Here is a 14,966-nt window from a genome sequence, read left to right on the forward strand (position 1 = left end):
CAGGGGTGTGTCGACCCGTGTGTGTGTGTTTGTGTGCCCAATGGGTGTGTCTCTGTGGCTCTTGTGGCCATCAGCGTTGTTATGCTTCGGTGTGGAGCGGGGATGAAGGAGGACGCCGAAATCGGAATGTAGAAAAGCTCATACTGTGGTTCTGGTTCTAGTTCTAATGTCGCAGCACGGCATCCTGCGACCGCAACACCTGCGACATGACAAACTATGCGCACGTTCTATTTTTTGTACGTGGCCTGTCATAATAAACAACGCATGAGTCACATGTGTTGCAATGTACACAACATTTTACATGGCGTGTGTTTTTAAGAAAATCACTATGTATGTAGAGCGAGACCAACCCGGGGTGTACCCGGCCTCCATCCAAAGTCAGCTCTCATCGACTCCAGCTCACCTGCAAAACTAATGTGCTACAAAAAATGCATGCCTAGATATTCATGATCATGAAAAATCATACTATTTAACTAGCTTGTTTTTTTTTCTTCCCGTTTTCTCCGTCTCAGTCACAGGAAATCAAGTAAGACAATCACGCTCGACAGGAAATGACTGGGCCTTAGCACCTGCTCCTACTATGTCTACATCTGACAAGACGGACACTCCACCTCACCTTGCCTCACGCCGTAGATGTCGAATGAACATCACAGTTTGGCTCATCTCGTGCAACATCTTCAACGTCCACGTGATGGATTGATTGCAGCCACCGCAGCGGATATCAGATGAGGACCGTATCATCCCTGAAAAAAACAGGAACAAAAGTATTGAGACATGTCTGATTAATCTACCAAAAGACATTTGGGACATTTGGGCTTCTGACTTCTTTACTTTTCCACCATTTGAGTGCAGGCCCCTAAACTAACTGTAATCTTAAGAAATTAGTTCAGTTGCTTTTCTAATTATTAGAAAAACAACTCTTTGGTTTTGAATAAAACGATTTCCATACAGAAGGAACAACCTTGAAGCCAAAGTAGTTTTGCATGAAAGAAACAGCAAAGTGGTTTTGGGGAAAATCATGGTCACAAACTCGTTCAGGCTAAAACTTCAAAAGTCCCCAACAAGACACACAACACGATGTTACCATTATAATTGTGTTTTTTGCTGAAACATGCTACCATCTTAACAACACGCAGCAGTTTGTCGAATATTGAAAATTGTATTTTTTTTTAAATGGCTCGAAGGTGTTTACGAACACTCCCATTTAAAGTTCAGTGTTAAACTATGCAAAAACACAAATTATTACCTTTTGTATACTTAAAATAAACGCTGTTTTTTTGCCTTAGGAAAGTTCGCTTAGCTAAATGCTAATAAACAATGCAAAACGCCACGAGCATACCAACGGCTACGGCATCAATAGTTACGATTTTAAATATTTGAACATACAAATGCATACACACAGTTCTCCGTGTTTCAAAATATGACTCACTTTAATATCATTCAACTGCCGCCATGAATGGGCGTTCTCGTTTTTGACAGCAGCTGGAAACTTCTTTCTCTCTTAACTTTATTTTTGTTTGCATAACTGTATTATACTGCCTCCCAGTGGCGAGATTGCAGCGTTCACGTTCGGCTCCAGTGGAGTTTGTATTTATCAGTTTTATCCACTAGAGGGTAGTGTTTCATCATACAAGATTATCATCGCTTCAATGAAGGGTAACACCACAAGGGGGCGCAAATACCCCATAGAAACACCCAATCCGCTGTAAACTATAAAACATCCACTCAAATTATCCTTGTCACGCACAGGCTTCCGTGGATTTAATTAAGATTTTTTTTGAAGAATTATAAAAAGTATATTAGTACTTATATGATGTTTTTAACAGTGATATTTTTGGCACTTTGATTTAGGCATTTTGACAGATTTCTTTTCCTACCAAATAATTTATAATATAAAGTGTAATGTCTTCTAATGTTCAAGTTTTGTTCTATATTTTATTTTTAAAAAAGTGTTTCTACATTTTCTCATTCGCTTTCCTAAAAGGAAGAAACTTTGATGTCAACAGACACACACAAGTGATCATATTCAATTTTAATGTGCACAGCGTGATATTGTACAAGTAAAGGCAAGAAAGGGGAAAAAAAACTTTATATATAAAAATATCACCTTTTGAGTCGCCTGTGAAGGAAACAAAAACAGCAGGTAGACTGAAGGAGAGGAAAAGCGTGCAAACGTGAAAAGAGGCCCACATTAAGTTTAAAAATGGTGACACAACAAAAGCACATTGCATAAGCTTTTTACTAACTTGAAAAAATGTTAGTTCTTCACAAAAATGAGAACACACTAATCACAACACAACTTTCTTTCATTTGTGATTAAAAAAGAAACGTGTACAGGTCTTTACAAGACATCGGTCGTCCCCGAGCTAGCTAGCACGCTAGCAGGTTGTGCTAAGCAAAAAAATAAACAGACGATAGCTGGCAGTGACATTAAGTTTTATTGCATATTCTTCACGTTGATACGCAATAATGGAGAGTCTGAGTCCAAAGTCTATGCGTGTATATGCTAGCTGCTAAGATTAGCCGCCTCAAGTTCACATCGTCAAACAGGAGGCTAAAAAAGGTGAATTGACATTTTTTATTCAAGACAAAGCGAGTGACTGAGCAGCAGGTAGCGTGTTGGTCTCGAGGGCGGCGGACGGCAAAAAAAAAAAAAAAGAAAAGGGGGGTGGCGGGTTCAGTGTGTCCGACTGCAGCAAAGCCAGGTCGGGGGAGGAGGTACTGGGGGTGGTATCAGAGGTCATGGGGGGGACAAAGGGATCAATGGTTGTTTGGTTTTGTGCGGCGTCGGCAGAATTCAGGTCGCTGCGACCAGCATCCCTCAATGAGCAAACATGAACAAGGTGAATGTCGATTTGTCTACATCCGGTACACACATAAGGACAATAAAAACCACAATTGTCTAAGTAAAAAAAGACACTGTGCTAGTTGTTAGCTGATCTGCTAAATCCTTAACTTGTGGTTGAAGCCAGATTTGGCTTGTTTCTGCGGCAGGAGTTTATATCGGAAAATGTTGGCCGTGATTGATATCCATGCAGGGAGATGAAACACCACAACAAAAAGATCTGTCAGACAAAACAAGCCAAATTTCACACTGACACAACCACATTCAGATACAGTTTACTGAAAACTGGTTTACGCTGACTTTGTTCGGGTCGAACTCGAGATCAAAATCAGATCCTTAAGCCCGTTTCATATCGGCTTCCTGGCAAAGCTAGGACACAGCACCTTCTACGACTTGCTGCATTCCGATAATGAGATGTGTCGAAAGACTTCAAACATCTCATCTCGCCTTACCTAAATCTGGCTCCGATAGTCAGCGTGAAGGTTGCTTTTGTTGTGTGTACCAGGATTTGAATTGATCAAAAAAATGAAGGAAAGCTCTAAAACAAAAAATACCACCCCCCTCCCTGTCTCTTAGCTTGGAACGTCCAACCTGTAAAAATGTCCTATCAGACTCTGCCCCCACCTCCCCCGATATCTCCCTCCCCCCTCCCCACCCAATCCCCAATGAATTCCCATGAATCCTCCTCCAGATGGCGCCTACACCTCCTTGATGGTGGTGATCCGCACGCTGCTGAAACACTTGCCCATGGCCTCGAAAACCGGATCGAGGAAGGTGTGCACGAAGATGGAGAAGACGCGACTGACGCAGTGGATCTCGATCAGGTAGCTCTTGATGCAGGGCACCACCGCCCAGATGTGCACAAAGGACAGGATGGCGAAGAAGATCCCCCACACCAGCGCCAGCGGGATGCCCACCAGCGCCGTCAGCAAGCGGTAGCACCAGTATTTGGTGACGGTGAATGTGGTAAAGCTGGCCTTCCACACGCCATCGAAGCTGTACGTGCCCGCTGGTTCGGCGATCACGTCCACAAAGTCCACCTGAGGAATTAAAAACCCAAGGTGACATAACAGCAAGATTTTCGTTAAGCCAAATGTTTTCTGGTTTTCTTATCACATTTGCAACGTAATCGTGCCATGGTGGAAACACTGAAGGTCACGTTGAAGCGTCAACACAACACACACTCCCTATCGTCCCTCCCCGCTACTTCATGAGCTCACCGTCAATATTTATCCTTCTCAACCTTGGAGACCTCACAGTGTTCTCATCAAGGTTTTACATGAACGTTAGCATTTTGTAGCTAATGCTAAGGCAAATTAACAGTTTAATTCATAGAGTCACTTTCCAGAAGTGCACTGAAAGCAAAAAGGACTTTTGTATAAAAGTATCAGTACAGCATAATAAAACTTTAGAGCTCTTGTAGAAACACTTGAGTGTTTATTTGGAAATCTCAGTGAATCCTTGCTGCTGTATGTTCTCAATCTGAAGTTTTTAAGAGGGCGGACTCGTGCACTATAACAAATAAAAAACACCGCGTGAATAACATCTTAAAACTTCTTCTGAAGCTCAATTGAAGTCTCGTGGAAGCATGTGAACGGCCCCCGTCGCCCTGGCAACCGTGTCATTGCGGCCAAAACAAAAGTGACATGCTATTCTCAGAGCGCTATCTTCAAACAAAGTGAGACAGAAGCATGTTAATGGATTCTCGTGTTGCTTTGAGGGCCTTCACGCGTCACAGGAAGTGTCGGCTCTGGTCACATCCTGTTTCACAATAAAATGATGACAATTAACAATACACAGCCATAAATTTTCTCGGCGATATGGCTTTGGAAAAACTGCTAGCCGCTGTGCTAACTTTCTAAACATGGATTAATTTTCCGTAGTACTGGGGTCATGAGTAAAATGGAGTCTACCCCATCAAACTGGGTAAGAGGTGGGGTACCTGGACTGGTCGCCAGCCAACGTCAAGCTATTTATAAACAAACAATGGACCTTGCTGAGCCTAGATTCAAACCCCGAATTTATGTGCTGCAAGGCAGATGCGCTGCAAACCATTGTTGCCATTTGGGCCGAGTTTAACCAGCAAATTCCACAATGAACAAGTGGCGGCCCGCCTCACAGATCTTCTATTGAACTCAAGCGGACGCTCTGGGCTATGGAAAGACCGCGTCGGAACGGAAAGTCACAAGCGAGTGAAGTCAAGCGGCCCGCGTGGTTCTGATGCAGCCCGCTGATTGAGACCAGCTGCGGAAGCCGAGGCTCCCTTCAATCACTGTATTTGCGTGTGTGTGTGAGAGTGTGCGTGAGTGTGTGTGCATGGCAGAGTTGAGTCAGTGACCTCAAATTGCCAAGCAACCACGGGGAAAACTTGACGTTCCCGTCCGGAGGGTGGGCGGCGAGCCCAAACGGTGTTCCTCGCCTCGGAATGCTTAACTGAAGGAATTCCTCTTGAATTATTTTTACATCCAAAATGCAGCAGCATAGTAGCCTAGTGGTTAGCGTAGCTACCTCACACTTAAAAAATTCTGGGAATGAGTTGGCATTCTCCATGATTGCTAAATTCCAAAAACTGTTGTCCTTAGGTGTCTGTCCAAATGTGTGACTGGTCGATTGGCTGGCGACCGATCCTGGGTGTACTGTGCCTCATTGGTTGTTTTGTATTGCATATAATTAAAGGCAGAGTGTAATGAAATGTTTCCACTGGGGATGTTAACATTGTGGTCGATTGTGGGGGAGGTTGGAGAGTATGACTCATTTGTCATCAGAGGCAGAACAGACAAAGATTTAACTTTACTTCTTATCGTGTCCACATGCAAACATGATGTGACAAATGTGTCTTTTATAATTCGCTCGTCAGTTTTGCTGCTTTCTTCCCATTATAAAATCCGTTCGTGTCTTGTGACAAAGACCATGTGAAAGTTGACAAGATTTGATCATTCAATGTTCCTGCGCTACGTCGTTATTTCGCATGATGGCGATACAGCAAATTCACTTACTAATTAAAAAACACACCTATTTGCTGTTTTAGTTTGCTGCCATCTTGTGGATATTATAGGCAATTATAAACCTTGATTTTTTTTACGGGGGCATCAATTATTTAGTCGTGATGCGATTAATCATTCATTCATTTTTTTTATTTTAAGCAAAGCTCACTTACAAGCCACCTGACCAGACCCCGCCTCTTAAAGGTACATGCGCACACACGCATGACAACACATTGGGTGATGGTATTTTTTTTTTTTGTGGGGTTAAAATGTGTTCAGAACCAGTCAAAAGTTTAGAATCAACTTTTTAAAAAAATCTCACACACCCCTTTGCTTTTTGCATGATCTTTTATCCAGTGTATTCACTGTAATGATAAAGCTGCTGTCCTGGTCACGTGGGATGGAGAGGAGAATGGAAATATTGCGGGGTGTGGCTATATGAAGATACAAGCCATGCTCACAATATGAGTATTTCCCAACTTTTACAAGGTTTTCACACACACACATACACGCACACACATGCACACTTCTCTCCTGCCATCTGACAACAGGTGGCGCCACTCCTCCACTCGCTTTTTTTTATTAGTCGTCGCAAAATTAAATTAAATAAACATTTCCACCGTGGGGAAAAGTCCAATTATAAGAACAGGAAATTCGTCATTTTTTGCACTAGACTACGTTTAAAAACATAAAACTCCAAAACATCTCTTAATTACGGTGACGTCATCTAAAAAGTCCTCACCTTGACCACGTCGTCGTTGATGTGTTTGGGGTCTCGGTTGACCAGGTCGATCTCTTTGGTGTGCATGTCGTCCATCATGGACTTCTCGTTGAGGCTGTCGTTCTCCATGTCGCCGTCCTGCTGCTTGTTGTTGGGCTTGTAAATGTTGCCTTGCTTGCGGATGAAGGGCGAGTGCACAAACTCCTGCGCGAGACGGAGAGGGAGTGAGGAACGACGACGACGAGGAGGAGGAAGAAGTGAGAGAGCGCAGTGGAGTGGCTCCACGGGGTGGAGCGCAGCCACACCCCTCAAAACAGCCGCAAGGGGTCCTCACCACCCTCTCGCATGAGGTTTGGATACACATTGTCCGTGCGTAATTACGCACCGGGAAACACCTCCAGTGCGCCCAAACTAACTTTTAACCAGCGTGTAATGTATCCACTGTCTTTGAATACAGGGGCGATGGAACTTTTTTCCAGGAGAGACATTTTTCCAAGGACTCCCATCATTATCTTACCAACCATATAAACCACACAGCAAGTCCTTTGTGTCCATTACGCTATCGAAATTCCCAAATGGTTGCACCAAGGACCACGTCAACCCTTCAAAATACTACTACTATTAATGTCATGACCAGCATGAAAATGCAGTAACGAGTAGGCCAAAGTGTTCATCAAAAAAGCTGGACGTTCTATTTCTAAAAAGTATGCCGGAGGTAATGTAAGCTACTGTCACGTTATGCATATTGAACACTGAGCTTAAACAGAGGGGAAAAATGACTCAGTTGAAATATATTGTACATAAAAGTGGAATAAATTTATTTTAAATCCCCTTCAAATCTTCAACATTAAATGCAAATGTATTGTATTGAAAAGTAAGCCTACTACTTTATATAAAAGAAGTGTAGCCTAGATAAAAAGTAATAGGATAGCTTACCATAATTTGAGAATCACTAATCGAGACAGTATTGAAAAATAATCAAATGAAATATGGATGAAAAAAATACACGACTAATTTGGCACGCCAATGCCCTACAAAGTGTCCCAAAAGCACGTGGCCCAAAAGTAGCGCGTGATAGCTACCAGTGTCACCAGTGTTCGTTGGAACGTGACGTCATCATCAGGCGTTCTTGTGTGTCTGTATGTGTGTATGCGAGCGAGCGACTTTAATTTAAGTTTTAAGAGTTTGCAATGTGCGCAATATGCGTCTTTTACGCACGGAAAGTCCATGCGCAAAAAATCCACACAAGCGGTGAAATGTCGCACTGTGGTGCGAATGCACACGCGCCGCAGTTCCTTCACATTCAATCAACTGGTGCGAGTGATCAGGGGGGGGCACACCAAAAAATGCAGCGCAAAGACGCACCCATAACGCGCAACCACGATCCACTCCAATACAAACGACTCCCCAAAAAGCCCATTCATACCTCTTCTGGGTCTGTGTTCTTCGGTCCTCCTGCCATGATGTGGTCCTTCAAGCGACAAAATAGGAATCCGTCAGCCAGTAGGCGTGGAGCTCGATTGGGGAAAGAGGAGGTGTGTGTGCGTGGGGTTTCCCACGGTGATTTATTCCCGACCTTTTCCCCCCACCGAACGTGATTAGAATGGCATCACAGGAAGCTTTGGAGGAGCTTTCAAGCTGCAGGAGGAACTGATGTGATCTGTGTTGTCAAAAGTCAGTGCGTGTGCGTGTGCGCGTGGGGGGTAAAAGGAGGTGTTGGTGTGCATGTGGCGTGGAATGAATTGCACGCAGGAGGCAGAATACAAGCGGCTTCTTGTCGAGCGAGAGGTGGGCGTTAATTGGGAGAGACAAGGTGTTTATATACGCGCGGTTCTGCACAAGTCAGATCAAGTGGCGCTAACACTTTGCCGCATGGACCAAATGTGGGTAAAAAAAATATGGCAGGAATAGATTCAAACTGCACAAGAGATGCATTCAAGAAAAAAACTCAATTTACTTGTACGTCAAATCAAGTTCTCTTTTGAAAAGACTGGGGCTCAGGTAACAACCAATCATGGCTCAGCTTTCAAATGTCACATGACCAGACAGGTGAGCTGTGATTGACCCGAGCTCTGTATAATTTTCAGTTGGCATAATCAATATTAGATTTATTTTTTTTTTATTCTAGTCATAACGTTATTGAAACAAATTGTTATGGAAAGAGAGTATTTGGAAAGGAGATAAAAATGAAACATTATCACAATAAAAACTATGTAAAAAATGTCCATTATGCTTACAATTATGCTGTTCCACGGAATTGAATAGTGTGCATGACAAATCATTGATAAGAAGACAGAATAAACATCTTTATTTATATTAGTTTGATATTCAGACAAAAAAAGCAGCTAGTGAACGTGCGACAAGCATGCATTTTTTTTCCTCTTACAATATATATACAACCAACATAGCATGACTGTGAATTAGGTCTCGCTCAGTTAGGAGACATCGTATTCACACAAGTATTGGGACACCCGGGCGGAATTTATTCGTCCATGTGTTGAACGTGGACGGAAGACAAGCTCTTGCCCAGGCTCCGGAAGAACGGCGTGACGAACGTGTCCGTCAGGCTCATCCACACCACCTGCAGCGATGGCAGCACCACCAGTAAACTCCGGATGCTCGGCATCACCAGCCTGTGAGATGCCCACAAATTCAAAACCGTTATGAAAGTCTCAAGTCGTAGCCTTCAAGTCTCATTCAAGTCTTGATTTACTGTGGGGGAAAAAAATCAAGCAAGTCTAGTTGAGTCACCACCGAATTTCAAGCAAGTTGGTTCACGCAATTCACAGCATATTAGTGACAATAAATGAATCATATCACAAAAATACATTATCTCTAATAATTCAATGAACATGTAAATGTCTAAAAATTGAACAACCTCTCATCAATTAAATACAAAACCAACATCAAGTAAATATGTAACCGGCTATTGATGAGCTGATTGAGCTAGCTTACTTGCTAGCAACGCCCGAAATGCACTTCCCGTCTCCCCGCGGGAACTTCCTGCCTCCAACATGGCCGCCAAGGGACCCAAGAATGTCCCACTCCAGTGTCGAATAGCATGTCAAGCATCGTGTCTGTTTTCCACTCTCCCTGCTCAGTGGAACTTTTTTTTTTTGCCACATTTGCGCCAACTTTCCTAGAGCTCACTTTTTTGCAGGTGACGACGAGTGTTCCCCATCAACAAGAGCTCTTCTTGGTTAGCTCGTTAGCTCATTAGCTCGCCGCCTAACAGTATCCAGGTGGCCCACGTGATGATGTCATCAGTTGAAAAAGAAAAACACGATTCATGATTCTAATAGATGTAGAGAGAGAATTGCTCAGTATTTTGCAATATGACGTCATCTGTATAAATAGCTTGTGTCAATGTTTACTTTGGGAGCTTGAGCAAATATCCCATAATAGTCTGCTGGGCTCTTTAATGGTCACTTTCAATTCTGCGCTCGCTTAACCCAAATGATTGTATGTAGTGCATTAGCATAGCATCAACCATTGTAAATTCCATAACTGTGTTAGTGCTTAGATTTTAACAGATAGCTTTGTTTCATAATATTACTACTTTTAATCCCAACGTTTTATGAAAAATATTCAAACTTTATCTTTGTACATATATTTGTCACAGCATGATGGCCCCCTACCAGATGTGTATGAGGCTGAGGACAGCAAAGACAAGTCCGAGGATGAAGGCGAGCGGCACGGCCAGCAGCACCCCGAGAAGCCGGTAAAGGCCAAACTTGACCACCTCGAACATGGCATGGCTGCAAATCCACACCCGGTCCATGGTCCGAACCGACTCCGGCTCAGCAATGACGTCATCGAAGCCCACCTGACCGGAAAAAACAATATGGAGGACAAGTCAGAGAATGCTAATCTGATTTAAGCATAACGGTGACTTGAAGATTTGCATGTGCATATTCTCATTCCTTTTTTTTATTTTGTCAAATATTCTATTTCAAAATTCAAACTATTTTCATAAATGTACATATGTACAAAGTATATGTACGTACAGTATATTCAGTATGTACAGTCAGGGCATTATAAAGTTTGAGGGGAAAAAAAAAAAAATCAAAACCCCTCGGCGATGACGTCATGGAAGCTCACCTGACCCGTCCCGACAACGAACCCACAGCTAAGTGATCGATAACGCAATTCTCCTTTTCCTTCCGCGTAGTGACTTGAAAACAATGGAAGGCTGGGTTCATGTTTGTTTAGTTTTTTTTTTTTTTTACCTTGAGGTGCGCGTTTACGTCGTCGGGGTCTCGGTCTTCGTGCGGGGACGCGAACACGTGACCCTTCCGTGACAGAATGGGCTCGATAGACCTGTTAAACTCGTCCTCGTCCATGATGATGCTCGTGTCCGACTTCTCCTTCTCCACACCCATGTCCCAGTTGGTGTTGGACTTTCAGTGGAGATTCGAGTGCGCAGTGAGCGAGCCGCTCCGCTCGTATGCAGTCGCAGCAGCAAAACAGAAGCAGGCATGCAAGCAGACAAGGCAGCACCCCGCCCCGCAGGCTGGAAAGCAGCGTGGAGTCGGCGGCGCCAAAACACGCGACTGTGCGTGTGTTGTCACTCACCGGCCACTAGTCGCTAACGTATTTACTTCTTAAAGAGTTTTTCTTAAGTAAGACTGGACGGTAGAACTTATTTTCTCGTTCATCTCCGTGTACAAAAAAAAATCATTATCCCCACTACAATACAAATACAGTAATCCCTCGTTTATCGCGGATAATTGGTTCCAAAAATCACCCACGATAAATGAAATCCGCGAAATACGGTCACCAACAAGAAGTACTGGGCAGCGGAAAGATGCTAATTCGCGATCGTGCTGACCCGCAAAGACGCATTAAAGAAATGTGAACAAACATTAGGAGCGATACGACATTGTCCTAAAGCTAAGACACATATTTCCTCAATTTAGAAGTTTTGACTTTTAAATGATTTTTTAATTTGGAAAAAAAATCCGCGATAAACGAAATGCGAAGTAGCGAGGGATCACTGTATATTGTGCAATTGTTGTCATGGCAACAGCATGATTGCTATCACGTGACCACACATTACCTCCGTAAAGTGTATCACTTTGCATCTTATTTGTTTTTGCGGCAAGCTTTTGTGCCCATACTACAATTGAGAACAATAGTGTGTGTGGATTGTTTTGGGGCGCAGAGAAATATGTGTGTGTTCGGGGGGGCTAAAAGTGGGCCACCATGCAGTGTGAGTGACAGCTAAGCAGAAATGCATCAACCAAACATCATCAGGTTCAAGCCAGCCAGCGGGAACAATAGAACACAATCCTGCTGGATTAACGCTCAAAACAAATTATGACACAACAGCATGTAAGGGAAGTGTGCATCTGAAGGCAGATTTGGAAAAGGCCATGTGAAGAACTGTTACCTCATCCAGCACGATCTCCTGTTTTTTTTTTACGGCTCGGATGCAACTCGGTGCCGCAATGGCTTTTGACAGACTTGATGTCCAGCCAGTCAACTTTGGCAATGCCTTTGGTCAAATCCCATGATTTGAATTTTCACAATAGCTCTAATTTCATCATGAATTGCTTCGCTGATGTTCCCTTGTTAGCCAAAATGCTAATATCAGATCACATAGATTTGTCATCTCAACTGTATGTCAAAATAGTTTACTAAGATTTTATATTTCCTAGCCCCTGAAGTACATACTGACTCTAACAGGAAGTATGGTGCACTTGAAGGGACAAAAATGGTTCTTTTAAAAAAAAAAAAAAATCAACAAATATGTTTTGTAAGAGTTATTCTGCTGCTGTTAGCTCATTAATCAAAATTCCAACATATAAGTAACTTTGCCACACCTTTGTAGCTTAACTGTCCAGATATTTAGCAATTATAAAAGCATCTAGAGCCATAAAACGTTGCGCCATCCGTATGTTATTTTAGCTTAGCATCGTGACTCATTTGTTTCTGTAACTTGTGCGATGCTATTTCTCGTACAGAAATATTCCAAATGAGATTTTTGAATCTGCTATGGCTTGTTTGCACACCGAAGACGTTCTTGAGTTGACGTGCCGCAACCCGTCTCATCAGTTTGTCTATCAGTCACTCAGTCCTCATGGCCGCGGGACACGAGCGTTCATCCTCATCATCACCTTTTAAGATTATCTGATGGGCCACGCTCATAAATGTTTGTCCTAAAGAGCAATTATGACATTTTATCAGCTTGTGTTTGCTCTCGTTCTGCTGTTCTTGTTTCTTTCTGAAATTTCGGAGGCTCTTTGTGTTGCGGCAACACGATTATGAAACTAGATCATGGGGCCTGAATTTGCGCACATTCTTGAAAAAGTTTTTTTTGGTGGTGTCACACTGTCTGGACATGCAATCCTGTAGCTTTGCCTCATTTTGAAGCTATTTAAGATACAATCTAGCAAGTGGAATAACATACATAGACAATATAATCATTTAAGTAATTGTGATTGTAGAATTTTCCAGAAATAACTAAACCCAAAAATAAATGACACTTTAATAATAATAATAATAACAATAATTTGAACACTCTGTAGCAGGCTACAACCCCTCACAAAAAAAATAATTAACATATGTTTAGACAACATAAACATACTGCTCACCAGTCAATACATTATTGAAATACTAATAATTGACTAATATTGACTTGAACCTTTCAGAATTTTATAGCCTGACTCACTGCATTCCTAATCCACACACACATGCTCACTTAAATACACACAGTTGCAGAAGACAGTTTAAAGATGTTCTTGTTCCTGCTTCAGTCACCCCAGGGCAGGCACAAGAATGCATGCAGGGCCTAGCTGACACAAATGTAACTCCACTGCATGTCATGTTACCCCCCACATATATAACCCCCTCATATATGTAATCCCCACGTACAAAGTTAAAAAATACCCCCCCCCCCCCCCACACACACACACACACATACAAACACACCTACACACAGTAGTTTTCCACAGGACTCCCATCCAGACCAGTGAATACTGCTTTCACTTATCCCTCTGGAATCGTCTCCAAGGAGCACAAAGCTTCTTTTTAGGCGCTACTAAAAATGTGAAAGTGCTTTTGAAGCTTACAGTGTCAAGAAGACGAAGGGCAAGTGTGCTCTAATGTAGGAAAATTGCACCAGTGAGTCTTTTTTTCCGAACAAAATTGATCTTGAATAGGATATTGTTTGTGTTTTGGACTTTTCTGATGGGTAGCCATGGCAACGTTGTGCCAAGAATGTGATTCCCGTTAGCACGAGCTGGCGCTGAGGAATCTCCTGGTGAGGGAGTGGCGGCCATTTTCTCCTCCTCCTCGCAAGCCGCGGGGTCTCCTGGATAAAAACGTTCTGACTTGCTCTGTAATTTGGAGTCATCATTCTGCACTCACACACTCGCTTGCTCACATTTGTACACACACACACACAGACAGCCTTATTAAAATACACTGTGACTGTCCCAATACTTTTGTCTACCCTGTTGGAATGTTTTTCTGACTTTCATCATGGAGCTAATCTTGCTAGCGAGCAATACACAGTTTTGCAGACTTTCTGTGGGATGTCCCAATACTTTTGTCAATGCATCGTTTCATCATCTTCAACTTTTCTGAGTCAACAAATTCCACCATGTGACACATTCGTCCCTCTCGTGCATTTTCTGACTCCAGCATTCCCACACTTGTATCTTGTGTTAATTCCTCAGTCGCTGAGGGAGTGTTTTATTATGGCGCTCCGGTCTCCAAGGAAGCGTCTCCAAGGTTTCCGTCCTGCCTGCTCGCTGCTCCTCCGCCTTATTTGGAGCGAGCGCTTCCTGAACGCTCGCCAGGAAAGTGTGCGTCCAGCGACTTGACCGGGGATGCTGGGAAGAAGGCGAGCGTGGAGAGGGAGCTTTTTATAGACCACGATGCATTGGAACGTGTTTGCGAGTCTAGGAAGAAGGGAACCACGAAGAAAAATTCTCCTATGGGAACCAAACTGTGACTTTCATTATGTTTTAAGAAGTCACATTTTAACATAAAGTTTGAAACACTTTTTAGTGATTATCCATCAATGATTTTCACGGTTAGCATTTACTGTTAGCATTCGTGATGACGTTTCGGAGAGGGTCAGCCGGGGTCAGCGATAAGGCCTCCACTTGCAACAATGACAACAAAGCTCACTTCCTGTTTGCTATAGCATCAATTACCCGGGCCATTAACGCAGGAAAAAAGCAAACCCGTTACAGTCTCGTTATCGGACCCGCTACACACATCCTGGAAGCTGTACGTAATTCCTGCAGTGTGAGCTCATCATATCAAAAGGGTCCTGCTTTTATTTTATAGCCGTGGTGCTGATGTTTTCGGGAGCTCTTTGGAGGAGCTGATGACTTTAGAAGAGAGTCAAGTGTAAGTTCAGAGGTCGTCCTCCTCCTCTGCCTCCTCCGCATGCTTGTAAGCA

At 43.1% G+C, this 14,966-nt stretch overlaps 3 protein-coding genes across 5 annotated transcripts in view; all 3 read right to left on the reverse strand.

Annotated features, from left to right (window-relative positions):
- met (MET proto-oncogene, receptor tyrosine kinase) overlaps window positions 1-1,539 on the reverse strand; it is a 30,305-nt gene extending 28,766 nt beyond the window's left edge. For both annotated transcript variants that reach the window (XM_088378438.1, XM_088378437.1), the window contains exons 1-2: window positions 1,430-1,539; window positions 617-743 (exon numbers count right to left, since the gene is read on the reverse strand). The gene's annotated coding sequence lies outside the window, so the exon portion shown is untranslated. The remainder of the gene's footprint in view (window positions 1-616; window positions 744-1,429) is intronic.
- Window positions 1,540-2,017: 478 nt separating this feature from the next.
- cav1 (caveolin 1) lies at window positions 2,018-8,424 on the reverse strand. 2 transcript variants are annotated; one of them, XM_088379387.1, is made up of 3 exons: window positions 7,977-8,424; window positions 6,572-6,754; window positions 2,018-3,885 (listed from the first exon to the last, which is right to left on the reverse strand). In XM_088379387.1, exons 1-3 carry the CDS (start codon window positions 8,010-8,012, stop codon window positions 3,544-3,546), a joined length of 561 nt encoding a protein of 186 aa, XP_088235513.1. In that variant the 5' UTR covers window positions 8,013-8,424; the 3' UTR covers window positions 2,018-3,543. The 2 variants fall into 2 exon arrangements, with proteins under 2 accessions (XP_088235513.1, XP_088235514.1); XM_088379388.1 differs by lacking the exon at window positions 7,977-8,424 and adding an exon at window positions 7,487-7,620.
- A 407-nt stretch (window positions 8,425-8,831) lies between these two features.
- On the reverse strand, window positions 8,832-11,078 carry cav2 (caveolin 2). Its single transcript, XM_088379389.1, has 3 exons — window positions 10,780-11,078; window positions 10,189-10,376; window positions 8,832-9,183 (listed from the first exon to the last, which is right to left on the reverse strand). The coding sequence occupies exons 1-3, from the start codon at window positions 10,930-10,932 to the stop codon at window positions 9,033-9,035; spliced, it is 492 nt and encodes a 163-aa protein (XP_088235515.1). The 5' UTR covers window positions 10,933-11,078; the 3' UTR covers window positions 8,832-9,032.
- Between the last annotated feature and the right edge of the window lie 3,888 nt (window positions 11,079-14,966).

Source organism: Syngnathus floridae, chromosome 6, assembly GCF_059516105.1.
Source record: "Syngnathus floridae isolate MCC-2025c chromosome 6, RoL_Sflo_1.0, whole genome shotgun sequence".
NCBI classification, from domain to species: domain Eukaryota; kingdom Metazoa; phylum Chordata; class Actinopteri; order Syngnathiformes; family Syngnathidae; genus Syngnathus; species Syngnathus floridae.

What these genes read in the sequence shown, in the direction of transcription:
- cav2 (XM_088379389.1), bottom strand. Translation starts at nt 10,932, where the DNA reads ATGGGTGTGGAGAAGGAGAAGTCGGACACGAGCATCATCATGGACGAG. An exon ending in ACGTAAACGCGCACCTCAAG is followed by an intron (nt 10,377 to 10,779) that starts GTAAAAAAAAAA and finishes TTTTCCGGTCAG; the next exon opens with GTGGGCTTCGATGACGTCAT. An exon ending in CTCAGCCTCATACACATCTG is followed by an intron (nt 9,184 to 10,188) that starts GTAGGGGGCCAT and finishes GGCATCTCACAG; the next exon opens with GCTGGTGATGCCGAGCATCC.
- cav1 (XM_088379387.1), bottom strand. Translation starts at nt 8,012, where the DNA reads ATGGCAGGAGGACCGAAGAACACAGACCCAGAAGAG. An exon ending in AGAACACAGACCCAGAAGAG is followed by an intron (nt 6,755 to 7,976) that starts GTATGAATGGGC and finishes CGTCTCGCGCAG; the next exon opens with GAGTTTGTGCACTCGCCCTT. An exon ending in TCAACGACGACGTGGTCAAG is followed by an intron (nt 3,886 to 6,571) that starts GTGAGGACTTTT and finishes TTAATTCCTCAG; the next exon opens with GTGGACTTTGTGGACGTGAT.